Raw genomic sequence first — 24,906 nt, 5'->3', positions numbered from 1 at the left:
GGGGGGAACGGGAGCGGCCCAGCCCCTCCCTGAGCTGGGGAAATGGGGTGCAGGGAAATGGGAAAGGGAATTGGGAGAGGGAAATGGGGGAGCAGGGAGGGAATTGGGGGGAATTGGGGGAGCAGAGAAATGGGGTGCAGAGAATTGGGGGAGCAGGGAGGGAATTGGGGAGCAGGGAATTGGGGTTCAGGGAAATGGGGGGGCAGAGAAAAGGGGGAGCAGGGGGGAGCTGGGGTGCAGGGAATTGGGGTGCAGGTAAATGGGGGTGCAGGAGGAGGTGAGCCCCCTGGGTTGGGGTGCCGTGGGGAGCAGAGGGGCCAGGAAAGCGGGGTGCCCTCGGGGCTGGGCTCAGCAGGAACGGGGGCTCGGGGTGCCCACAGGGCACAGCCACACCAGGGACACCCCAAAACCTTTCCCTGCTGCAGCCCCATCCCAGACCTGCCGGGGGGTTTGGGCTGCGGCTGCTCTCGGGTTGGTTTTTTGGGTTTTTTTTGTCCTCAGTTTCTATCAAAAATTAGCAAATCTGGGTTATGGCAGCAGAGAATTGTCCCAAAAATCAGGGCTGGGGATGGGGTGGCTCCCGTGGGCGGGGGACAGAGGAGTGACATGTTTTTCCTGCTGCTGCAGGCAAGCAAAAGAGGGTGAAACACCATGTTTTGGGGTGACACCCTGCCCCAAATTCTAGAATAAATGGGGTAAAGCACTCAGGGCTGCGGGGCTGGGGTGGTCCCTGGCCTCACCTGGTGGCTCAGGTGAGTTTTCCTGGAATCCCACACACCTCACTCCACACACACCCCAAACCCCTGAGGCTTTAACGCCAGAAATGGATCCCCAGGGCTGCCAGGACCTCGCTAGGAGTGGCACCCGTGGGTGACACCCGTGATGGGTGGCTCCAGGGACGCTGCTGAGGACAAGGGAGCGCTTTGGAGGATTTTGGTGCTGCTGCTGTGCCTGACACCTCCCATCCCCGCAGGATCACACCCAGCAGCAGCAGGAGATCCACGTGGTGATGGGCAACGAGGCCTGTGACCTGGACTCCACCGTCTCCGCGCTGGCCCTGGCCTATTTCCTCGCCCAGGTGAGGCTCGGCCACCAGCCCGGTGACCACCGGTGGCCTCGGGGGGACGCCTCACTGGGTGTGACCCCCCCCCCCGCCCTGCTGCAGACCACCCCGGCTCCCAAAGCCGCCTTCGTGCCGGTGCTGAACATCCCCCGCGCCGACTTCGCGCTGCGGACGGAGACGACGTTCCTGCTGCGGGATCGGGGCATCCCGGCCGCCTCGCTGCTTTTTCGGGACGAGATCGACCTGGGGGGGCTGCACCGGGCCGGGCTGCTCTCCCTGACGCTGGTCGATCACCACGTCCTGCCCGGGTGAGCACGTTGGGGACAGCCAGGGCCACCACGCGGGGTGGGTGACATCGATCCGTTCCTGGCGAGTTTTTAGGGGGGGGAAAAAAGGAAATACGAGGGTTTGGCGGGCTCTGCCGGGGGTGACCCTTCCCGTTGCCCGCCAGTGCTGACGCTGCCCTGGAAGAGGCCGTGGTGGAGGTCCTGGACCACCGGCCGCTGGAGCGGGACCGTGGTCCCCCGTGCCGGGTGACCGTGGAGCCCGTGGGCTCCTGCGCCACGCTGGTGACCGAGCGGATCCTGCAGGGCCCCCCGGGCGTGCTGGACAGAACCACGGCCGCGCTGCTGCACGGTGAGCACGGGGGGGGGGGGTCCCGCCTCAGCCTTGGCCCCCGGTGACAAGGTGACAACGCGGCCCCCGCTCGTCCCCGCAGGCACCATCCTGCTGGACTGCATCAACCTGAGCCCGGCCGCGGGCAAGGTGACGCCCAGGGACGTGGCCTGCGTGTCCCTGCTCGAGGAGAGGTTCCCGGAGCTGCCGGCTCGCGACGCCGTGTTCGGGGCCCTGCAGGCGGCCAAGTTTGATGTCACAGGTGTGTGCCAGCGTGTCCCCCTCTCCTTGGGGACGGGAAGGTGCCCCGGGCCTCATCCCCTGGCCACCTCCCAGGGCTGACGACAGAGCAGATGCTGCGGAAGGACCTCAAAGTCCTCTCCAACGACGAGGCCGTCGTCGCCGTCAGCGGCGTCTTCGAGGACCTGGAAGTGAGACTTGGGGCTGAGGGGGAAACCGAGGCAGGGAGCGGCACGCCGGGGACACCACGGTGACGCCAAGACCCCTCCCCTCTTGTCCAGACGTTCCTGCTCCGGCCTGGCTTGCTGCAGGAGCTGGAGGCTTTCTGCCAGGCCCGTGGCTACGCGGGGTTGGTGGCCATGACCGTGTCCTTCAACGAGCGCCACGAGCCCACGCGGAAACTCGCCGTCTACAGCGCGCAGGATGCCCTGCGCAGCACGGTGAGCCAGCCTCTCCCCGGCTCTGCTTTGCCACGGAACCTCCCATTTTTGGGGGCGCAGGGCAGGTCCCAGCCTCGCTGCTCGCCCCCCTGCAGCTGTGCCGGGCGCTGGAGGAGGCGACGTCGCCGGCGCTGCTGCTGCGGCCGCTGCCGAGCCCCTGGCCCCGCGTGGCCGCCTACGCCCAGGGCAACGCCGTGGCCGCTCGTAAGAAGGTGCTGCCCATCCTGCGGGCAGCGCTGGGGGGCCTGGGGGCTGCCGGGGGTCCCGAGGAGGAGGTGGTGCCCCCGCCCACCCCCATGAACAGCCTGGTGGAGGAGTGTCCCCTGGCGCAGGCCGTGCCCCCGCTGTGTCCCCAGGATGTCCTGGAGCGGGTCAGCCGCATCGCCGTGGGGCAGCCCCCCGGCTCCCCGAAATAGCAGCGGGCACCCCGGTGGTTTTTTGAGGTGTGGATGAGAAGTTGGGGTCCCTGAGTGTGGCCCCGTGGGGTGCCTGGGTGTGGGGGGGGGTTGCAGCTGCCTGTGCTAGAGCTCAGCTCCTGGTCCTCGTCGTGGTTTGTCCCCCCCAGTGGCTCCCTCCGCCCCAGTGGTCCCCAGGGTGGGTTTTTGGGGGTGCCCTGGGCAGGAGATGCACCCCCTGAATGAAGGCGTTGGGGTGGGGGAGTTAAGGAGTTCTTGATGCTCTTCCTTCCTTGGGGGGCAGAGGGGGGCCCAGAGGGTGGGTCCGGACATGCAGCCGTCCAGAGCTGTCACCGTTTTCCAAGGATTAAATCTCCCTTTTCTTCCAGTTTTGGCTCTTGGCTTTTATTCTGGGACGGGGTGCTGCCCCACTCGAGCTGGGGGTGCACCCCCTCTTTCCCTGGGGTGCAATCCCCTCTACAATGGGTCACAGGAACATTTTGGGGTGTCCAAGGAGGGGGTGTCAGTGCAGCCACACTCCCGAGTCCAGCCCAGCCAGGAGGAAACTGGTTGTGCCATAAAAAGTCATGGTCTCTGCCTGCTGTGAATATCAGCTTTTCCCAGTGGATTTGGCTGCTCCAGGAGCCGAGGAGGGAGCGAGGAGCCCGGGGCAGCTCGTGCACCCACCCCTTGGGCCAGCACGAGGCATTTATTTCAAGGGTGGAATGTTTTTTCCCCAAAAACCCTGACCCGAGCACGACACAGGGGCTGGAAAAGCCCAGCTCCCACCAGAGCACAGGGCAGGGGAAAGGCTCTGTCAGCCAGCACGTGCTAGTTAATATTTAATCCTGGCGCTAATTAAACTATGTACACCCGCGCCTGAATTCCAGAGCCCTCCTCGGGTCAGGCCCTGTCCGGCCTGGGGACAATCCCGGGTGGAGGGGACCCCAGCACGGTCCTGCCCGAGGAGATGGAGGCTGCTCAGGTGGGTTTTGGAGCTTAAAAAGAAGAACAGATCCTAAAAAAAGGGGGGGAGGTGGGAGTCTGGCGGCGGTGGAATGCCGGCTGGAGGCACTGTGGGCTCGGAGACAGCCGAGCCTTGGGGTTGGATCCTGGTTTGGCACCGAAGCATCGGGGTTTAATCCCGGTTCTGCTCCAAGGAATTGGGCTTTAAGCCCAGTTTGACATCGAATCCTGGTTTGGCACCGAAGCATCGGGGTTTAATCCCGGTTCTGCTCCAAGGAGTTGGGGTTTAATCCCAGCTTGACATCGATTCCTGGTTTGACACCAGAACATCTCGGGTTTAACTCTGGTTTGGCACCAGAATATCAGGGCTTAATCCTGGTTTTGCTCCTCTGTGATGTTCTGGGAGGCATCAAAGCTGCCTCTGCACCACGGCTGGTTCCCTGGGGAAACTGAGGCACCACCATGCAGCCCGTGGGAGACACGGGAGCGGGAAAAGGGGAAACTGGCAGGATTTGGGACACGTGGGCTGCGCCTGGCAGCTCCTGGCACGTTTCAGGGGGTGGCTGTGTCCTTTCCAGGTGGGGCAGGAGATGGGGGCTGCTGTCCCTGCTCCCTCCCCGCGTCACCAGCCAGGACCTCCGGGAAGGAGGGATTTTCCAGAGGGATGACGACCCAAAGTCACCGGGAGCCGGGTGAGGATGGCGCTGCATAAATACCGCGGGGTTCAAGCACTCCAGGTGGGCTTCTCCTCCAGCGGGGGGGGATCAGGCAGTTCAAGTTCGGGCTGAAAAAGCCAGGAATCTGCAAAATGCAAGAGGATGGGTTGTGGGAGGGCCCAGGCGGCGGCTCAGCCGGGTGTTCCTCGGAGAGGTGGCTCGGAGGGGACGCTGGGGGTGCCACTCACACGCTACAACACGCGGGAGCTGCTCCACTGTCGCTCCCGGCCGCCCTTGGACCTCATCTCCTGGACAGCACCAGTCTGCAGAGAGGACCTGTCACCCACCTGTGCCACCCCCTCGCCCAGCCGGGAGACCCGGCACCCCTAAAAACAGCCAGCACCCCAAAAAAAACACCCGGCAGCCAGCCCTGAGACCCAGCACCCCAAAACAACACCAGGCACCCCAAAACAACACCCAGCACCCAGCACTGAGACCCAGCACCCCAAAACAACACCACGCACCCCAAAACAACCCAGCACCCCAAAACAACACCTAGCACCCCAAAACAATACCCAGCACCCCAAAAAAACACAGGCAGCCAGCCCTGAGACCCAGCCCCCCAAAACAACATCCAGCCCCCCAAAACAACACCCAGGACCCCAAAACAACACCCAGCACCCAGCCCTGAGACCCAGCACCCCAAAACAACACTCAGCACCCCAAAACAACACCCAGCACCCAACTGTGAGACTCCACCACCCCAAAACCAACACCTGCCACCCCAAAAGCACCACCTGTCACCCAGGTGGGAGCCCCAGCCCCCCAGGCAGGCCCCCCCAGCCCCCAGGGTACCATGGGCAGCCCCTCTCCCGCAGCCATGTCCCCGGAGCCGATGTGCGTCAGGTGCACGAAGTTCATGGGCTCCCCAATCATGGAGCGGTCGATCCTTCTCCTCCTCTTCTTCTGCAAGGGGATGAAGGCCGTCAGCCCCCGCCGACCCCCACGGCCCTGCCCGAAATGGCTGCACGGGGTGGGGGGTACTCACGGGCTGGGGCTTCTCCACGACGCAGCAGCCCAGCTTGTGCCAGAAGTCACTCATGGTGGTGGCAGCCAGCGTCCCCCCCGTGCTGGCACGGCTGCCGGGACCCCTGGGCAGGGTCACTCCATGGGGACACCTGGTCGGGGTGGCACAGCGTGGAGAGGAGCAGCTGGCTGTGAGTGGGAAGGGAGAGCGATGCTTCCGGGCCTGAGCTCCCCAGATTAACGCTAAAACAACTTCCTAGCATCCAAAAAAAGGCAGAGAGCCCCAGCAGACCCCAGAGCGTCCAAGGGGACACCTGGCATTGCAAGGAGATTCCCCCAGGGATCGGACAGAGACGTCCCAGGGACCCTGGGTATCAAACAGAGACCCCCAGAGTTGTCCCCACGGCCACGGCTGGGCTTTGTCCCCAGCTCCAGGGCAGGACGCAGCTGAAGGATGCTGCGGCAGGATGGGGGGGATGGAGGCAGCATGGCAAATCCCAACTCCCTGAGCCAGGCAGCTATAAATATCCCGGCCTTTCCGAAAAGGGGCCGGAGCTGGAGCTCTTCCGCTCCAGCTTCTGAAGAGCAGACGGGGGAGAAATAAACAGAGACTGCTGGGATTTTATCCCAAACTCCCACGGTACCACCTGGGGTAGGCAAGGAGGTGTGCAAAGGGGGGGTTCACCCCCAAAATGGGGCTTCTCATGCTAAGGAGAGATGACTCCTTTGCCGCAAAAGCAGCGCTCAGCCCGGTATCGGCCACGGGAGAGCGCCCCGGGCCGATGGGTGCCGAGCAAACAGCACAAGTTCCTTCCTCTGCCCCTGCGCCGGTGCCGCCGGATGGACCAAAGTCCGGCCGCACTTCCTGCTCCCGGCACGGAGCAGCGGGGCCCCGGGGCAGCCCCCCAAAACGGGGGGCTCCGAGCCCAGCCTGGGCACGGCCGCGGCAGCGCCTCCGGCCAGGATCTGTCGCCAGGAAACCCCCGGAATCACCCTGCAACCCGTGGGGTGGGTGTCCCCTGTGCTGCTCCCCCCACAACCACAGGACCCCCGTGTCCCCCGCCGTGTCCCCTTCCCCCGGCGAGCCCCTCCCGGAGCGCGGACGCTGCGAACGGGCAGGCTGTGACACGCTCGGTGCACACCGGCTCCGTGCCCCCCTGACAAACCCGGCCTCGCCCCCCGGCTGCGGGTGGATGAGGAGGGGGCTGCGGGGCAGATGAGGAGGGGGCTGCGGGGTGGATGAGGAAGGGGCTGCGGGGCAGAGGAGGAGAAGGCTGCGGGGTGGATGAGGAAGGGGCTGCGGGGCAGATGAGGAGGGGGCTGCAGGGCAGATGAGGAAGGGGATGCGGGCTGGATGAGGAGGGGGCTGCGGGGCGGATGAGGAGGGGGCTGCGGGGCAGATGAGGAGGGGGCAGCCTTTCCTTCCCAGCCCGATTTGCTCAGCAAACACGGCCCGGACAGCGCTGGGATCCGGCAGAGCAGCGGCCGGGCCTCGCTGGGGAGGAGCCCCCCGAACTCAGCACTGCAGCCGGGGCACCGGGGGAGCCTCCGTGGGGAGCTCGGCCAAGGACGAGCCGGCAGCGAACCCACCAGGGTTCTCACGGCCACGACCCCCGCCCGCGCCCCTCCAAGCCCCTCCGGCACCCGCCACGGCCTCACGTCCTCCAAAAGGCGACGGCGGGGCCGGCCCGGCTCCGGGCGTTTCTTGCCGGGCCAAACCCCCGCTTTGGGGGTCTCACGCCCCCCGCCCACCCCTCAGCCACCCCTGCGATGAGCCGTGGCCGGGCTCAGCCCACCCGGCCAGCTCGGTAGCCCCGGGCAGGGCGGCTTTGGGCCCGGGCCTGCCGGCACAGGCAAAATGACTTCCCGGTTGGGAAAGCACCGCTGGGCTCTGCGTCACCGGCGGGCTCCGGGCAGGGGGGTCCGCTCCGAGCCCCCCAGCGCCGCGCTCAGCCGCTCGCAGGGCGCCCGCTGGGGTCTCCCGAAGCTCGGAGGGAAGGACAGAGCGTGGGGACAGCGGTGGACGGGGGGACAGTGCCCGGGACCGCCGGGCTGGGCGGCGGAGTGCGAGGTGAACTTCCTTTGCGAGGGACGGGCCCGGCTGCGACCCCCGGGGCAGCGGCTGCTCCGCGGGGCTCCGGCGGCTCGGGGGTCCCAGCAGGGTTTGGGACCCCGGGGGTCCCGGTAGGGTTGGTGGGAGCCGGCAGGCCTTGGAGCCCGGTGGTCCCGGTGGTCCCGGGGAGAGCCGGCGGATCCCGGGAGGGCTCCCCGGTTGAACCAGCGAGCTGCAGGGGGGGGGTCGTCCCGCCGCCCCGCTCCCGCTCCGGTGCCGATCCCGGTGCCGATCCCGGTGCTCTCTCCGCCATCCTACGGCGGTTCCGGGGCCCTTCCCCGGGGTCGCACCCCGCGGGACCGGCCGGTTCCCGTCCCGGTGGCGGCCCCATTACCTGTCCCGGCGCGGAGCGGGTCCCGGTGCCGGTGTCCGGCTCGCAGCCCCACGCGTGGCTCGGAAGTCCAGGTCCCGGTCCCGCTGCCGGTGTCCGGCTCGCAGCGGCCCCAAGCGTGGCCCGGGAGCGCAGGTCCCGATCCCTGTGCGAGCCCCGGTCCCGGTGCTGGTGCCGGTCCCGGTGCCCCGCTCTCAGCCCAGCGTGGCTCGGGGGTCCTGGTCCCGGTGCGGGTCCCGGTGCCGGTGCCCCGCTCGCAGCCCCAGGCGTGGCCCGGTGCGGACGCGGCGCAGCTCCCGCCGCCCGGCGCGGCTCGGCCCGGCCCGGCCCCGGCACAGCGCCCTCCCCGGGAACCGCCGGCACTGCGGGGCCGGGCCCGGTAGGAATGGGGGCCCGGTAGGAATGGGGGACGGGGTCCCGGAAGGAATTAGGGCTCGAGAGTCTCGGTAGGAATGGGAACACAGGGTCACGGTAGGAACAGGGGTCCCGGTAGGAACAGGGGTCCCGGTAGGAATAGGGGTCCCGGTAGGAATGGGGATCCCGGTAGGAATGGGGACCTGGTAGGAATAGGGGACCCGGTAGGAATAGGGGTTCCGGTAGGAATGGGTACACGGATCCCGGTAGGAATGGGAACACGGGGTCCCTGTAGGAATGGGGGTCCCGGTAGGAATGGGGGGCCCCGGGACTTGGTAGGAATGGGGGCTGGGGTCCCGGTAGGAATGGGGGTCCCAGTAGAAATGGGAACATGGGGTCCTGGTAGGAATGGAGGGCCCGGTAGGAATGGGGGTCCCGGTAGGGATGGCGGGCCAGGGTCCTGGTAGGAATGGGGGTCCCGGTAGGAATGGGGGTCCCGGTAGAATAGGGATCCCAGTAGGAATGGGGGGCCCTGTAGGAATAGGGGTCCCGGTAGAATAGGGGTCCCCATAGATGAGGGGGCCATGGTCCCGGTAGGAATGGTGGTCCCGGTAGGAACGGGAGTCTCCAGGGTCCCAGAAGGACTGGGGGTACTTGAGGTCCTGTTAAGGCTGGGGGTCCCAGCTGGGTGTGGAGGTATTTGGGGTTTCCAGGAGCACTGGGGGAATGCCAGGGGAGCAGGTAGGGTGGGGGTCCCCGCCAGGTCCCAGTTACGCTCCCATTTGCCCCCCAGCCTTGTGCCCGCTTTTTCCACGGACACAGCAGAGCCCGTGGGGCACCCAAAGGCGTGGGAACGCCCGTGCCACCCTGCAGCCGGCGTTGGGTGGTGTCACCACTTCCAGCTCGGTGCCCTTCCGCTTGCACAACATCTGGTGGCACCATCACTGTCCTGCCACTGCCACCACTGCAGTCCTGTCACTGCCACCATCACAGTCCTGCCACTGCCACCACCATAGTCCTGTCACTGCCACCACTGCAGTCCTGCCACTCTCACCATCACTGTCCTGTCACTGCCACCACCACAATCCTGCCACTGCCACCATCACTGTCCTGCCACTGCCACCACTGCAGTCCTGCCCCTGCCACCACTGCAGTCCTGCCCCTGCCACCACTGCAGTCCTGCCCCTGCCACCACTGCAGTCCTGCCACTGCCACCACCATAGTCCTGCCACTGCCACCACTGCAGTCCTGTCACTGTCACCACCACAGTCCTGCCACTGCCACCAAAATAGTCCTGCCACTGCCACCACTGTAGTGCTGCCACTGCCGCCGTCACTGCCCTGCCGTTGCCACCATCACAGCCCTGCCACCGTCACTACCACAGTCCTGTCACTGTCACCACCACAATCCTGTCACTGTCACCACCACTGTCCTGCCACTGCCACCGCCCCCGTGTGAGCCTGAGTGTCCCTTCCTGTGTCAGCCCCCGAACCCCAACCATCCCCTCTGCTCCCACTCCAGAAATGCTGAACAAGGCAGCACTGTCCCCACTCAGTCGGGTCTCTGTCCCACGCCTGTCCCCAGCCATCGGGTGGCCCTGGCTGATAATACCCCAAGTGTTTGTGACCTCATTTCAGCTGAGGAGCCCTTTTTTTTAATTTTTGGTGTTTGTGCTGCCAGAGGACACTGTCCCCCTCGCTGCCCTCCCAAAACCCAGAGCAGTGCCCTCATTGCTCCGTCCCCTGGGGGTTCAGCCCCAGGTCCCTTCTCAGAGAGGGACACCCCAATCTGTCACGTGTGAGGAGGTGACAGACACCCCAAAGAGCAAGGAGACGTGTGACACTCAGCTTCTTATGAGGCTGCTCAGCCAAACTGCACCCCATGGCCTGGGGGACCCCCAAAACCACAGCAGCTCAACGCCTTGGAGGGATCAGCATCCTCCAAAGGGCTCCCAGCTGGAATTTTCCCTCTGCTGAGCTGCAAAGGCCCAGCTGAGACCGAGGGTCTATTTTGGAGCAGGAACATGGGATCCTCTTTGCCCATGACAGCGCTGGGAGGAGGAGGAGGAGGAGGAGGAGGAGGAGGAGGAGGAGGCAGAAATAGTCTGGCTGAAAGCCGAGCACTGGCAGAACAGCTTGGCACCATCAGGAATGAGCTGCACGGAGGGAACAGGGAGGAAAATAAAGAAAAAAAACCCAAAACCTAAAGCACCAAAAGAATGTTGATCTCAGGGAGAGGAGGACAAGGGCTGCCTTCAGCCTCTCAGGTGCATGATGTGGCCTGTGTCCCCAAAAAAGGGTGTTTGGGGTCTCAGTGGCGCTGGGGCAGGGAGATTTCCTGGTCTGAGGGGTTGCATCGGGGTTTTCTTTGCTGCCCCTCCAACACCGAGCATCAGATTTTGGGGAAAAGTGGGGTGGGAGGTGCCCCCAAGCTGGGTGAAGCCCCCCCTGAGCCCTGGCAGTGACTGATGCCAGTTTTGGGTGTCTCCCTCTACGTCTAGTTCCACATCTGGGATATTTTTGCCGTGTGGCCTTAGGACCAAATACCTTCAATCTCAGACTGAAAAAAAAATATATATATATATAGATAGATAGATAGATGGATAGATAGATAGATGATAGATAGATAGATAGATAGATAGATAGATAGATAGATAGATAGATAGATAAATATATAAAAATTTTTGGGGGTTTCTTTGAGCCAAATTTCCCTGCACAATGCTCTCCCAAAGTCTGGGGGTACCACAGCACCCCACATCTTCACATGCAGGTAAAAAGAAATATTCCCCAGCTCCTTGCTGGCTGAAAATTATTCTCCCCAGCACGCAGCTGAAGGCTTCAGGAGTGAACCAGCTTCAATACATCCTCAGCTTGGGGGTCCAACGCGCAGGATCCCCCCCCGCGCCTCCGCCCTTGCCGCCCTCCCCTCCCTCCCCGGCGCGGGTGGGAGCCGCTGACTCATCTGCCATCATCACCATCATCACCATCACCATCCTCCCCGCAGGAGGAAGGGCAGTTGGAGGGGCTGCATTGCAGAGCCGGCAGACAAAAGCGACGCTGCTCCGCCCGCGGCTCCCCGGCACAAAGAGCCCGGCCCGCTCCGAGCTCACCGCTCCCGGCACCGCCCGCAGGTAAGGGATGCCAGCCGGCCAGGATGCTCGGCCAGAGGATGCTTTTTATTCCACGGTTTGGGTGGAGGGGGGTGCTGGAGTTGCTTTTTGAGGAGGGGGAATGAGCCGCAGGCGGCGGGGGTTTGAGTGGAGAAAGGTGGTTTTGCTTCCATGGGATGAGCAGAGTGGGAAATGCTCTTTTTTAGGGGTGACACGCCACAAAAGAGGAGTTTTCCCCCCCCGTATTCATTCTCTTTTACTGGATATTTGATTATTTTACTTGTCACTAAATTCTCTTTTCCCCTCTTTTGTCACTAAACTCCAATTTTTCACCATTTGGAGCTTAAAAATCCATGGCCGCAACACCTAATCACCATTAATAATTCTCTGCCGCTGTGCTGCCAAAAACTCAGGGATACATCCCTAGGGATGGACCCCCCAGGGATAAATTCCCAGGGAAGAGACTATTTTAAAAGTCCTGTGGCTCAGTTTACCCAGAGGGGGTGACACAGGAGCCTTTCATAGCCTCTGAGTGACATCCAGAACCTTAAATTTAGCAGCTGATCGCACAGATCCAAAATACGCCTGAATCATCCTTGAGAATTCTCATTTAAGACAGGGAAAATCAGCAGGAAAATGAGGATGTTTTGGGTTAGTCTGCTTTTTTTTTTTCCCCTCTCCAATCGAGGGAATGACATAACCCTGCCAGGGAGACGCCAGGCAGTGACTCAGCTCCATCGCGAAGCTGATCCACGTCTCGTCCTGCTCCTTCCCAATTTTTTGGAGGATGGGGTGGGGCTGCAGGGGGAATTCTGCAGCGGGGAGGGATGGATGGCACGGCAGGGATGGGTGGGGTGTGGTGGGAACGCGGGGCGAGGCTCCTTCCAGCCCTTTCTAGAGGGTTCGGTCAGGGGAGGGAGGGATGGGGTGGGATCAGGAGGAGGGGGCTGCACAGGGACCCCCCCTCAGTGCCCGTTCCGTGGGGAAAAAGTTCCTTTGGGTGCTGCTCTCCGAGCTGGCAGGAGGGATTTCAGGAGGAGCAGATGGGAAGGGGTTAATCCCCACCCTGCCCTCCCCTCCCATGCTGTTTGTTTGGGGAAACTGAGGCACGGCGAGAGGAGTCCCTTGGGCCCCCTCCGAGTTAGAGAAGGGTGTGGATAAAACCCTGGCAGAGCTCGAGCCTGCACTTAGACCCAGCCTGGAGTCAAACCTCCACAACCCCCTGCTCTCCTCCACCATCAACTCATTTTTAGGGGATTATCCTAAAAAGGATATCTCACTTTTATCCTAAAAAGAGTATCCCCTTTTTAGGGGATTGTCCTAAAGAGGATATCCCCTTTGTAGGGGTTTATGCTAAAAAGGATATCCCATTTTTATCCTAAAAAGGGTATCCCCTTTTTAGGGGGTTATGCTAAAAAGGATATCACCTTTTTCAGGGATTATCCTAGAAAGGATATCCTTTAGGATATCCTTTTTTTAGGGGGTTATGCTAAAAAGGGTAGCTCATTTTTAGGGTGTTATCTTAAAAAGAATATCCCCTTTTTAGGGGGTTATCCTAAAAAGAATATCCCTTTTTAGGGGGTTATCCTAAAAAGAATATCCCTTTTTAGGAGGTTATCTTAAAAAGAATATCCTCTTTTTAGGGGATTATCCTAAAGAGGATACCAAATTTTTAGGGGTTTATGCTAAAAACGATATCCCATTTTTAGGGGGTTATCCTAAAAACAATATCCCATTTTTAGGGGGTTATCCTAAAAACGATATCCCATTTTTAGGGGGCTATCCTGAAAATAATACCCCCTTTTTAAGGATTATCCTACAGGACAGGGCCAACACGGCTACACCTGAAATTTCTAGCCACTTTGGGGCAACTCCTGTGTTTTTCTCTTCCTTTCCTTTCCCCCCTTGTGCCCTTCACAGCCTGAAAATGCTGGACACCATCAGCAGCCAGTACGACTCCTTCATCTACTGGAGGATGCCGATCCCACGGCTGGACATGGCCGAGCTGGAGGGGCTGGGGCTGGCAGACATGGCCCTCTACAAGCCCAAAGGAGGGCTGGGCAAGCTCAGCGACCACCGAGGCAGCCAGGAGCTCTCCCAAGAAGAAGAAGAAGAAGTCAGTCTGCTGCAGTTCAACAGCTTTAATTTCTGGCGAGCTCCCATCGCCAGCATCAGCTCCTTAGATTTCGATTTAATTTGAAGCCCTCCCTGCTCCTCCTCAGCCCCCCCTGCTCTCTCTCTTCTCGCCAGGCATGCCAGGATTTGGTTTTGTTGTCGCTTTGGAGGTTGTTGGGTTGGGGTTTTTTTGGGTTTTTTTTTTGGTTTCTGGGCGGTTTTGCCGCTGTTCGTTCGCTCAGCAGCTCACCGCGGCTTTGATGGTGATGGGCTCCCCAAAAATCTCCAAATCCTCTCTCCCTTCTCCTCCTGGAATCACGACGGTGCCGGTAACAACACGAGAGGAGGGGGCAGAAAAAGCCCCCCCATTGCCCCCCTCCATTCCCAGAGGGTTTGGGAGAAACTCGTTTGTGCAAACGAGGAGCAATGGGAATCGCCCTGGTTTTGCAGAAAGCGTCGACCCTCCGCGCTCCCCTGGCCCAATTTCTCAAAATTCTGCTTCGTCCCTCAACCTTCCCCTCGGGAATGCAAGGTGGAAGAGGCAGGGATGTGCCCAAGGTAGCAGCAGAAACCTTTTTCTTGAGAAAAAAAGAATCATTTTGAGCCTTGTGGTGTGAGCCCAAGCAGAAAAAATTATGTCCAGGAGGGTAAATAGACACGGAGATGTTCTGTCCTTGCTTAGTGGGGTCAAGGCTGGGTGTTTAGTGCCCCCAAATTTGATTTTTTTCATCCTTTTTTTATGCCCCACATGGTTTATTCCCAGTGCTGGGACAGATGCTGGGTACATTGTGGGGTCTGGAAGGGTGATGGGGCAGAGCTGAAAGGTGGATCTTACCCCCAGATGAAAATATTTCAGGTTTTCCACCCACTTAACCCTTTAAAAATAACAACAAAAAAATGCTGCATTCATTCAAGTGGAAGCCTTGAGTTTTCTCTGGGGAGATTCTCACCTGCTGAGGTTTATTTCTGAGCATCATCTCAAAATGAGGGGAAAATCCCAACCTGGAATAATTTTTGGCTTTTAAACAGGTTGGGGTTTTTTTTTCCCCTTTCCAATATTGTTTTCTGGGATTGATTTGTCTTCTTGAATGTGTTTTTTTTTGGGTTTGATGGGGATGAAGTGATGTGGAGCATCCCAAAACCATCCTGAGAGTTGGGGGGCATGAGGCTGGGGGCAGGCCGGGGCAGCACTTAAAAAGTGCCAGGAATAGGCAAAAAAAATTGCAAAAATCTGCATTCTACTATGAAAATTGGATGCAGCTCTCCTGTAATCTGCAGAAATAATCAAGTGTGCTTTTTTGAACCATCTGTGTAAAACCAGAGATGAAAAATGTAAACTCTCCTCTGCAGAGCTGTTTTGACTTCTGTGTTCCCAGCTAGGAAAACCTGCAGAAGTATTTATTATGAAACTTTAAATAAAATCAGTACAAAACATACACATTCCTCTGGACATGCAGACTGACATCAAGTTTTTAGGCATTAAAATGTCTCAAATCTCTTTACGGTGAGCTGAGAATTCCCCCTTAACGTCTTTGCACATGCTGTGGAAGACTTAAGCGTGGAAAAACTAAGCCTAAACCATTATTATAAGCACATTAAAGCTATTTTTTACACTTCAGCTTTTCCAAGCCTCACAGGAAAACACCCCAGAGAAGAAATAAGCCCCCAGAGCTCCAATTTTACCTCATAAAAAAGGACATTTTGGGCAAGTCAGGGGTAACACACCTTGAACAGGGGGGTGTGGCAGCCTGAGGGGAGCTAAATCCTGGACTGGAAGGCGCTCAGAGGGGACAGGTATACTCAAACTGCAGAAATACACACATATAAATACAGATATATTTACAAATCCCCATTCTCAACGTTCCAAAGCACATCTAAACCACCCCGCCTCAGCGCGGCGCCGCCGCCATTTTATACTTGGCGCAAAAACGCCTCTGCCGGACCTAACTCCAGGAACCCATCACGACTCGCCCAACCCTACTGATTGATATCCTTCCGCCAGAGGAAAACCCTCCCCTGCCAGCCCTCTCCCGACAGCCCCAGGGCGGGGAGGACAACTGAGAAAAGAAGGAGAAATCCCCGCATTCCCCACAGTTCCCGCTGAGAGCGAGGGCTGGCCCAGCCCGATCTTTCTGCGCCTCCTCAGAGGACTCTTTAGCCTCAAGTGCTATATCCTTCCGCCGCCTCACGGGCTCGCTGGCGCCGCCATTTTGTGAGGCCGCGGCGGGGCAGGCGCGGGCCCGGGCGGGGCCGAGCGCTGTCAGCGGTGCCGGGGTCGCTGGGGCTTTCGGGACAGCCGTGAGGGGCTTTGGGGACGCCCGTGAGGGGAAAGGCTGCGATCTTGGGGGTCTGAGGATGGCGGACACCCGTGAGGGGTTCAGAGGGCTCCCAGTGAGTGAGGAACCTCTGAGAGGGGCGATCTTGAGGGTGTGATGATGGGGACACCCATGAGGGACTTTGGGGACCCCCGTGAGGGGAAGGGCTGTGATCTTGAGGGTCTGAGGATGGGGGACAGCTGTGAGGGGCTTTGGGGACCCCCGTGAGGAGTTCAGAGGGCTCCCAGTGAGGGAATGGGCTGGGGGACCCTCTGAGAGGGGCGATCTTGAGGATCTGAGGAGGGGGGGGACCCCCGTGTGGTGGATGCTCACCCAGAGAACAAATCCCACCACAAACATCCCTTCGTTCTTACACTGAGGCAAGTTCTCAATCTCTTCCCTTCAGCAAACACCAAAACCACCTGAAGTAAGGGTAGGGGACCTCGCGCGTGAAAACCTTGGCGAAAAAACCTCTAAGATTGCTCTCCAGTAGAGGGCAGATGGGTATTTAGGAAAGTAAAAGTGCTGAAATGTGGCCAAACACGCCCAAACTGCTTCCTGCCCCTGAATGTTTTCACCAGGCGAGGTGAGGGAGGAGGATCCCAGCCCTGGAGTAAATAAAGGTGGTTCCAGTGTGAGTGGCTACTCGTGGGCCTGCTCCGGGTCTGGAGAAAATAGATTTGGCTGATTGAAACAGAGGAATAATGAGAATTCCTGCCTGTGCCAAATCCCGAGAGTGGAGCTGTTTGCTTTGCTCTTTACCGCCAGCGTTGAGTGCTTGGCTTTGTGTAAACACTGAGTAAGGAAATTCCTGGATAAGCAGGTCTAAGGGATGTGTAGGTTGCTCCTTATTTATTCTATGCCATATTAGATGGAAATAAAAGAGGTTTCCCGTTGTTCCTTGAACCTTATTTTGGCTGGGAAAACCCATTTGACTTGGTTCTAAGTGCAAATTCTTTTTGAGTAATCACAATTTTTCTAATAACTCATCAAGTCCGTTTGGGGAAACCCGAACTGCTGCTTCTCTGCAGTCTTGAGGCTACTGAAAAGTTTTGGGGAGCTTTTTGGCCTCATCCTGCAAACACTTCTGCATGTGAGTAATTCTTTGGTTAACCAGGACCGTTCACCTGGGTGAATGTTTGCTTAGTAATCAGAGAGTGCTTTTGAAATCCCAGATCTTGACATTCCCACCCAGAAAGGGCTCAGGAAAGGCTCTGAGAGGTGAATTTTGCATTTCCCACGAGGTGGCATCAGCAACCTCGCTTTAATTGTAACAGAACCATTTAATTTAACACTTCCAGATAAAGACTTTTCTCGTCTCTCTCCTTGTTTTTTAAATGGCAACAAGGATCTTTAGCTGGGCTAAAGGGGAATCTGCTGACAAGGTGCTGAAAACTCCAGGCTTGGGCTGTTTTCACCTGCCAGCCCAAGTATTCTACGAAACAAACCTGATCAACTTGCTAAATCAGGTAAAAGAAGAGAGAAAAAAACCAAATTGCAAGGGTTAAACGAGAAGAACTTTAGGTGACCTTCCCTCTGTGTGCCTATAATCTGTTGATCTAGGAGGAACAGGATCTCTTTTTGTCCCTTTTAAGGAGGAATTGTGGGTTCTCTGCACTGAGCTTGCGCCCATTTCGGTAATTTCCTGCCCCATTCTTACGGAGTCTGCATTGAATAGCAGCTACTATGGTCAATTGCAGGAAGAAACATTGTTTTTGGGGCTGAGAAGGCTTGTTTATCTCATTTCAGTCAATATCCCATTGCAGTGAGCTGCTTTTTGGGTGATTTATTGATTTAATCCCAGTTCAAACTTCATTAAAGAAACGCTGATGGATACCAATAGAAATAACTTAATTTTTATTCAATTTTAAATGAACCACCATGGCTGATGTTGCCATATGCAGCCCTTGATGTGCTCTAACAGTTATTTAAAAAAAAATAAATAATAAAACCTGCTGCAGAAATGGATTGACTGGAACATACAAACCTGGGTAAATAGTTCAGAGTGAAATTATCTCAAATGTTTCCTGTCCCCACGTTGAGGCTCTGACAACTCCTTACAGAAAGGTTTGTGTTGTTTTTCAAAATCATCTTTTATGGTGTTTGACCTTTAATTAACTTTGGATTTAGGAATTTGATAAAGTGGAAGTTTATCTCATCCCCTCACTTCTCAATTCCGTTCTCTTCCCCAAAGCTAAGCATTTTTTATTTTTTTTTCTAGAGTACAAGTAATTTAAATTCTTGAAGCTGCTGGTGCCACAGCCCTGATTTGTTGACCCGTGGTGCTCAAGTGTTTTCCTCTCTGGCACCCAGCACAGGTCAGGTCCCAGTTTCCTGCTCTGGGAGCAGGATGCAGCCAAGGGAAGGGGCAGGGAAGGAAGCTGTGCAGAGCCAGGGCTGCTAAACTGCTGCCTCCAGTTCCAGAGCTTCTCATTGGTGTGCTGATCTTCATTAATGTGCACAAAATCAAATTATTAAGGCTGGAAAAGCCCTCCAGGATCATCAATCCAGCCTCCAAATGGACTCGATGGTCTTGGAGGTTGTTTGGACCTTGCAGCTACGCTGGGTTTACCCTGAAACTTTTGTTTTGCTGAGCTGTAGTGGTGTTGTTTTCTTTCTTTTAAAACCTACTGTATTCCCACATTGTTTTCCACAATCCCAGGAGTCTCAAGCCACGCACTCCAGCCTTTCCCCTTCAGTTTGTATTCAAGGAAGAGAGAAGGAAACCCTGACTCTTTTCTCTGCTCTTTGCTTTATTTTCCAAGGTAAGAGGGAGGAAGTGGTGGAAGCAGGAGCTGTGCATTGTGCCACCCGAGTGCCACTGTCCCCAGGGCCACCTGTCCCTGCCAGGAGCAGCAAGGTGAGGAGCAGCCAGGTTTAATTCCAGAAGGAAACATTCCAGCTCCTGAGTGCCACTGTCCCCAAAGCCAGGAGGATCAAGGTGGACAAAAGAGGAGGAGCAGCCAGGTTCAATTCCAGAAGGAAACATTCCAGCTCCTGTCACTGTCCCCAGAGCCATGTGTCCTGTCCCTGCTAGGAGCAGCAAGGTGAGGAGCAGCCAGGTTCAATTCCAGAAGGAAACATTCCAGCTCCTGTCACTGTCCCCAGAGCCACCTGTCCCCAAAGCCAAGAGGAGCAGGGTGGGCACAAGGTGAGGAGCAGCCAGGTTCAATTCCAGAAGGAAACATTCCAGCTCCTGAGTGCCACTGTCCCCAAAGCCAGGAGGATCAAGGTGGGCACAAGGTGAGGAGCAGCCAGGTTTAATTCCAGAAGGAAACATCCCAGCTCCTGTCACTGTCCCCAGAGCCCCCTGTCCCTGCCAGGGGAGCAAGGTGAGGAGCAGCCAGGTTTAATTCCAGAAGGAAACATTCCAGCTCCTGTGGAACTCGTGGGGTCTGGGGGCTGAGTGTCCGTGGGGCGTCTGTTGGCGCCACTTAAACCACGCTGGAATATTTTGGGTTTTTCCTGGAAACCCAACGCCCTCAGGAGGAGAAATGCCAAGTTGGCCGTTGTCTCTTTGGCAGAGGCTGTTCCTTTATCCTGTGGGGAACGTCCCAGTCTGGGAATAAATCATCCAACCCATGAAACCCCAACCTGTTACTCCATCATTTATCTAAAACTTCATAGTGTCCCATTAATATCAGCCTCAGTCCACCCTGTCCTGCCATCAAACTGTCCGGGGCACTGTAATCTCGTTATTTTATGAGACAGACACAAATGGTGTTCAGCAAAGCAGGGCACAGCTCCAGAGCTCTGCTTTGTTTCCTCAAGGGATGTCATTCCCCAGCCTTGCCTACTACCGCCAATTCTTCCAGCGTGTCCCAGGGATACTTGATTATTTGGATTAACTTCGGGGCAGGAAAAGAGGATTAGGAAGCAGAGCAGCTCCTTAATGCGTGCACCGAGACGGGTTACATCAGTTCTGTCTGTTTACAGACTTGCCCTGCTGAAAAACAATTTTCTAAAGCTGTTAATTATTCTGAATTATTTGCCAAATTACTACAAATCATTCCTGGCTTGGGACCCACCAGGAAGACAAAGGGGGAACTGTTTAGGTGGTGCTACCTTCAGTCACTCACATGAGCTTTTTCCTCCCTGCTTGGCCAAACTCTGCCTTCCCAAAGCAAAAACTCATGTTTACAGATTTAAAATATTTATTCTCTGGAAATTTGCAGCTCTTGCATGTGCTTAAAGCTGCTTGGGAGCTTAGAGACAGGAATTATCCAGGAGAGCTTTCTGTTCCTCTCCTTCACCCCGTCTGGGCTGGAAGTTCCATTAGTGAGGCATCAAAATTATACTTTTTACTTTTCCTCACGTGGTTCTTTTTAAGATGAAAATGTTTGACTTTGGATTCTGCCAGCCCCACTGGGGTGAAACACTTGAATAATTTCAGATTTGGAATTGCCTCCTCCTAAGAGGCAAGGAGTGGAACGAAGAGGGGATGACTCCAAGGAACACAAGGTGGATACTCCTGGTGGGCTCTGTGACAAACCTGGAGCTTTTGCTGGGATGATTTAGGATTCCCAGTAGGAGCTGGGCATAACCCAGCTCTCAGCAATAAAGCAGGAATGGCTCCTCATCCCTCTTTGAGGAGGAAAAATGTTTTTCTCATTTCCCTCCCAACTTTTCATCACTGCTAACTTTTATTTTTTTTTGCACCTTGGTTCCACCCCTTTCCAGCCTTTGAAATTCATCCAGGTGGGATCTCACCTACCTTCCCACATTTCCCCACGTGCTGTGGGAACACCCACCAGCCTGGATCACCTGATGACACTGTCACCTCCTGATCCTGGCATTTGGAAAGCAAAATTCCTTCTTTTCCTCTCTTTTTGGTTAAATCCAGAGGTGTCCACTTCCTTCCGTGTCACAAAGTGCTTTGAAACCTTGACCTGCAGAGATCCGAAGCTTTTCCCCAAAATTCCACCCAGCCAGGTGATCCAGGCTTATTCTGGGATGTCAATACCTGCATTGTTGGGAATGGGAAGAAATCCCACTGTGCCAAAGCAGCTGGATTAGTGCTGAGCTGCCTGGGAATTCCAGACCTTGTGCAAGGACCTGCAAATCCCAGGGACCAGATCTGGAATGGCAACAAAAATATTCTCTTGGTGTGTTGCTTTAAATATTTGCAGAGGTGTGGAAGGGATTTTTTCCCTTTTATCCATGAATTTCTTCTTCCAAAATTGTTAATTTTTGGATTCAGGCAACGTCAAATGTTTGTCACATGGAGCATCTGACACTCTCAGGGAAATGCACCCTTCACCTGTTTGTTTCAGGAAGAATTTGAGGGAGTTTTTCATCAAAACACCCAAAATAAAAAAAAATCCTTGGTTTTACAATATTTAGGCAAATATTTTACTTCCCAGACTGGCCAGTAAACTGGTGGCACATGGAAATCCAGGCATGGCAGCCTGGGAGTCTGCTTGTCTTTGGAGATACAAATGTCACTTTCTGAAACTAAAATTTCTATTTTTAACATGCAGCTGATGTGTATTGTGCCTTCCCCACTGCCACCCTCAGTTCTTGCCATCCTTCTCCCCAAAACAGGTGATTTTGCAAAAAAAAAAAAAAAAAAATCCCTTCAGCTGGGGAAAAACCTTCTCATTTGGAAGAGGAAATGAAAAATAAAAAGTCCATGGGGCTCGTGGGACAGTTCCCATGTTTGGGTTATTTTTGGAGGAAATAAAGCTGAGGATGTTGTCACCTTTTGGAGGGGAATCCCCTGGTTTAATTTCTGGAAGTATCCGTGCACCAAAGCCGACCAAAACTGAGGATGATTTGATCTCTGCCTGGAATCCCAACCCACCTCTTGCACAGAAAAACACCAAGGAGCTTTTTAAGCCAAAAGCAGCATTTTTTGGGTCAGTAAATTCCCTCCCACGGGAGGCCAGGCCGCGCTGTGCCGCGTCAGGGCTTTTCCTGCCCGCGCCCTTCCCTGCCCTGCCTCTCATCAGCACACTCTGGGGTTAATTAGCACGCTTTGGGGTTAATTGGACACGTGTTTCCCTCCTGTCTGCAGGGACTGTGAGCGGTTTATGCCAAATCCTGCTGGGACGCCCAGGAAGGGGGAGCACAGAGCTGGGGGGTCGGGCAGCCTCCCTTCCACCCCCATCCCCTCCCTTGGGGCAAATTTGATGAATTTGGATTTTTATCACGTTGTTTTGATAAACTGAAGAAACCGGGGATAGATTCCCTGAGTGCTGGGACAAGAACACAAAGGCTTGCCCCCGCTTTTCTACCAACGAAAACGCTTTGGAATGCAGAAATTTCAACATTCAGGCTCGTTTTTTGCTGTGTATTTTTTATTAAAATCCTGTGCCACTGTTGCAGTGCCCCGGCCCAGCCCTGGTCCTACACAGTAGGATGGGCTGGGCCGTGTGTCCCCCTTCCTGGTGTCCCCAAAAGGGGGGTGACAGCAACTCCCATCCCCCCGCCGAACAGAAAATAAATTAGAAAGGATTTTTTAAAAAAGCAAAACCAGGGGGATGGGAGACACGGAGACCTTGTCACCGCAAGGTGGGGACACGGGGATCCCTGTCACCCTGCTGGGGGCTGTCCTGGTGACATGGGGACAGAGAGCAGGGGGACGGTGACAGCTCGGGGTCCCCCGGCTGCAGTTGGGGTGTCCCGGGGGGGTCTCAGTGCCGCCCCGGGGCCGCGGGCAGCAGCAGCGGCTTGGGGAGCACGGGGGGCTTCATGGACAGGGAGCGCTCCAGGGCGCCGGGCCGGGGTCCCCAGGCTGTCCCCCCCGGTGTCCCCAACGAGTGCATGCGGGTGAGGCCCCGCGGCGGCCCGGGGGGGCTCACGGGGGTCCCCCCCAGCGAGCGGCTCTGTGCCAGCGGCCGCCGCGGGGCCGGGGGGCTGTCGGGGGGCACATCCAGGCGCACCGGAGCCCGGTCGTGGGGGCCGAAGGGGGGTCCGGGACCCGCGGAGCGCGGCAGCACCCGGTTGGTAAAGGAGCCGCTGCCCGGGGGGCTCACGGGCCACCCCGAGCCCCCGGGCGGCCGCTGCGGCATCTCCTCCCGGGCAGCCCTGCCCGGTGGTCCCGGCCCGGGGGGCTCCGGGGCTCCCGGTCCCGGGGTGCGCGGGCCGGGGGCAGCGCGGGGGGCTCGGGCTCGGGGGGGTCCCGCGGCGGCAGCGCGGGGTACAGGCGGGGGACGGGAGTTTGGGTCGGGGTCCGAGGGGCGCAGGGCGGCTCCGGGGGGGCTTTGGGGACGGCGGGGCGCTGGCAGCAGGTGGCCGCCAGCCCGGTGGCCAGGGCTCCCAGGGCGAAGGCGCCCAGCACGCAGCCCACCAGCACCGGCACCGGCACCGCCGATTCGGCCTCCGGGCCCGGGTGCCGCACCCCTGCGGGACCACCCGTCAGCCCGGCGACAACGGGAGGGCCGATAACCCCCCCCCCCGGTCCCGCTGACACTCCTGGGGTTCCCCCTCCCGTCGCTGGGGTCCCGATGGTCCCCCCTCATCCCTCTCCTCTTCCTGGGGTCCCTCCTGGTCACTGAGGTCCCCCCACCCCAGGGTCCTTCCCCTTCCTTGGGGTCCCTCTTCCACCCTTGGGATCTTTATCCCACCCCTGGGGTCTCTCTCCTGTCCCTGGGGGTCTCATACCTGTGTCTGAGACACCGCAGTCCCTCCCCAGTCCTGGGTGCCCCCCTCCCCAAACCCTGGGGTGCCCCTGCCCCCCCGGGACACCCCTCCCTGCTCCCCAGGGCACTCAGACAACGTCACTGACCGTGGGCCAGGTCTCCATCCTCGTCATTGTCCTCTGCAGCCCCTGTGACAGCACAGCAGGGTCAGGCCAGGCCCCCCCGTGTCCCTTGGAGCCACCCCTGTCCCCTCCACGTCCTCCCCATCTTCTGGCATCATGTGTGCCAGAGCCACCCCAGTGTCACCGTGGTGGCATCCCCCCGTGACCTCGTGTCTCCAGAAATCCCCAAACATTCCCAGTGTCCCCCCTGTTCCCCCACTTCACCTTGGCAGGTCCCGCTGATCCCCAGGGATCCCTCCACGTCCTGCTGGAAGCCACTCCTGGGACACAGAGGGGACATCACCCTCTGTCCCCAGCGTGTCCCCACACGGGGCAGGGCCCCAGGAGCCCGGGGGTGGGAGGGACACTCACGGAAGGTCCTCGGAGAAGGGGACGCAGCCCCTGGAGGGCAGCCAGACACAATAGGGGTCTCGGGCAGCCAGGCAGCTCCTGCGGGGACACGGGGATGCAGCTGCCATCCAGGTCCCTGTCCCCGTGTGTGCCCCTGTCCCCGTGTGTGTCCCTGTCCCCGTGTGTGCCCCTGTCCCCTCCCCTGTTCTCGTGCCTTTGGGCACTTCCCTGACCTTGCACATCCTTGTGTCCCTGTGCCTTTGCACGCTCCTGTGTCTCCATGCCCGTGCACACTCCCCTGTCTTTGCACATCCCCATTCCCTGGCACACTCCCATTCCCTGGCACATCCCCATTCCTTTGCACACTCCCATTCCCTGGCACGCTCCCATTCCCTTGCCCATCCCCATTCCCTTGCCCATCCCCGTTCCCTTGCCCATCCCCATTATTCCCTTGCCCATCCCCATTATTCCCTTGCCCATCCCCATTATTCCCTTGCACACTCCCATTCCCTTGCCCATCCCCGTTCCCTGGCACACTCCCATTCTCTTGCCCATCCCTGTTCCCTTGCCCATCCCCATTCCCTGGCACATCCCCGTTCCCTTGCACATTCCCCTGTCTTTGCACACTCCCATTCCCTTGCACACTCCCATTCCCTTGCACACACCCATTCCCTTGCACACACCCATTCCCTTGCCCATCCCCATTCCCTTGCACATCCCCATTCCCTTGCCCATCCCCATTCCCTTGCACAGTCCCCTGCCTTTGCACACTCCCATTCCCTGGCACATCCCCATTCCCTTGCCCATCCCCATTCCCTTGCACAGTCCCCTGCCTTTGCACACTCCCATTCCCTGGCACATCCCCATTCCCTTGCCCATCCCCATTCCCTTGCCCATCCCCATTCCCTTGCACACTCCCATTCCCTTGCACAGTCCCCTGCCTTTGCACACTCCCATTCCCTGGCACATCCCCATTCCCTTGCCCATCCCCATTCCCTTGCCCATCCCCATTCCCTTGCACATCCCCATTCCTTTGCACACTCCCATTCCCTTGCACACTCCCATTCCCTTGC

General features: G+C 57.9%; 4 protein-coding genes and 1 long non-coding RNA gene across 12 annotated transcripts in view; 3 read left to right on the top strand and 2 right to left on the bottom strand.

Annotated features, from left to right (window-relative positions):
• Positions 1-3,141, top strand: part of PRUNE1 (prune exopolyphosphatase 1) — a 4,515-nt gene extending 1,374 nt beyond the window's left edge. For 2 of the 3 annotated variants that reach the window (XM_041403947.1, XM_041403946.1), the window contains 7 exons: positions 974-1,078; positions 1,166-1,371; positions 1,515-1,699; positions 1,782-1,940; positions 2,015-2,109; positions 2,200-2,358; positions 2,454-3,141. In XM_041403947.1, the coding sequence (XP_041259881.1) occupies positions 974-1,078; positions 1,166-1,371; positions 1,515-1,699; positions 1,782-1,940; positions 2,015-2,109; positions 2,200-2,358; positions 2,454-2,774 (1,230 nt within the window). In that variant the 3' untranslated portion in view covers positions 2,775-3,141. Of the gene's footprint in view, positions 1-627; positions 753-973; positions 1,079-1,165; positions 1,372-1,514; positions 1,700-1,781; positions 1,941-2,014; positions 2,110-2,199; positions 2,359-2,453 lie in introns of all 3 variants that reach the window. The other variant, XM_041403948.1, reaches the window with a different exon arrangement.
• Positions 3,142-3,582: 441 nt separating this feature from the next.
• CDC42SE1 (CDC42 small effector 1) lies at positions 3,583-8,136 on the bottom strand. Of its 2 annotated transcripts, none has more exons than XM_041403994.1 (5): positions 7,849-8,136; positions 5,424-5,590; positions 5,231-5,341; positions 4,624-4,698; positions 3,583-4,520 (listed from the first exon to the last, which is right to left on the bottom strand). In XM_041403994.1, exons 2-4 carry the CDS (start codon positions 5,475-5,477, stop codon positions 4,627-4,629), a joined length of 237 nt encoding a protein of 78 aa, XP_041259928.1. In that variant the 5' UTR covers positions 5,478-5,590; positions 7,849-8,136; the 3' UTR covers positions 3,583-4,520; positions 4,624-4,626. The 2 variants fall into 2 exon arrangements, with proteins under 2 accessions (XP_041259928.1, XP_041259929.1); XM_041403995.1 differs by having other exon boundaries at positions 5,424-5,553; positions 7,849-7,979.
• MLLT11 (MLLT11 transcription factor 7 cofactor) lies at positions 6,713-14,859 on the top strand. 4 transcript variants are annotated; one of them, XM_041403961.1, is made up of 3 exons: positions 6,713-7,472; positions 11,028-11,329; positions 13,229-14,859. In XM_041403961.1, the coding sequence occupies exons 1-3, from the start codon at positions 7,260-7,262 to the stop codon at positions 13,506-13,508; spliced, it is 795 nt and encodes a 264-aa protein (XP_041259895.1). In that variant the 5' UTR covers positions 6,713-7,259; the 3' UTR covers positions 13,509-14,859. The 4 variants fall into 4 exon arrangements, with proteins under 4 accessions (XP_041259895.1, XP_041259899.1, XP_041259896.1 ...); XM_041403965.1 differs by having other exon boundaries at positions 7,232-7,472; positions 11,203-11,329; XM_041403962.1 differs by lacking the exon at positions 6,713-7,472 and adding an exon at positions 10,369-10,465.
• A 799-nt stretch (positions 14,860-15,658) lies between these two features.
• On the top strand, positions 15,659-19,296 carry LOC121335646. Of its 2 annotated transcripts, XR_005952611.1 has the most exons (4): positions 15,659-15,814; positions 17,087-17,207; positions 17,782-17,805; positions 18,504-19,296. It is a non-coding gene; the product is annotated as an uncharacterized LOC121335646 (long non-coding RNA). The 2 variants fall into 2 exon arrangements; XR_005952612.1 differs by lacking the exon at positions 17,782-17,805.
• A 2,720-nt stretch (positions 19,297-22,016) lies between these two features.
• Positions 22,017-24,906, bottom strand: part of SEMA6C (semaphorin 6C) — an 8,373-nt gene continuing 5,483 nt past the window's right edge. The window contains exons 13-16 of the mRNA XM_041403943.1: positions 23,855-23,932; positions 23,708-23,763; positions 23,468-23,509; positions 22,017-23,082 (exon numbers count right to left, since the gene is read on the bottom strand). Of these exons, the coding sequence (XP_041259877.1) occupies positions 22,712-23,082; positions 23,468-23,509; positions 23,708-23,763; positions 23,855-23,932 (547 nt within the window). The 3' untranslated portion in view covers positions 22,017-22,711. The remainder of the gene's footprint in view (positions 23,083-23,467; positions 23,510-23,707; positions 23,764-23,854; positions 23,933-24,906) is intronic.

The sequence above is a fragment of the Onychostruthus taczanowskii genome, unplaced genomic scaffold (genome assembly GCF_017590055.1).
Source record: "Onychostruthus taczanowskii isolate IOZ18803 unplaced genomic scaffold, ASM1759005v1 scaffold207, whole genome shotgun sequence".
Taxonomy (NCBI): domain Eukaryota; kingdom Metazoa; phylum Chordata; class Aves; order Passeriformes; family Passeridae; genus Onychostruthus; species Onychostruthus taczanowskii.
The sequence above is the reverse complement of the archived record's forward strand: the minus strand, read 5'-3'. Positions and strand labels throughout refer to the sequence as shown.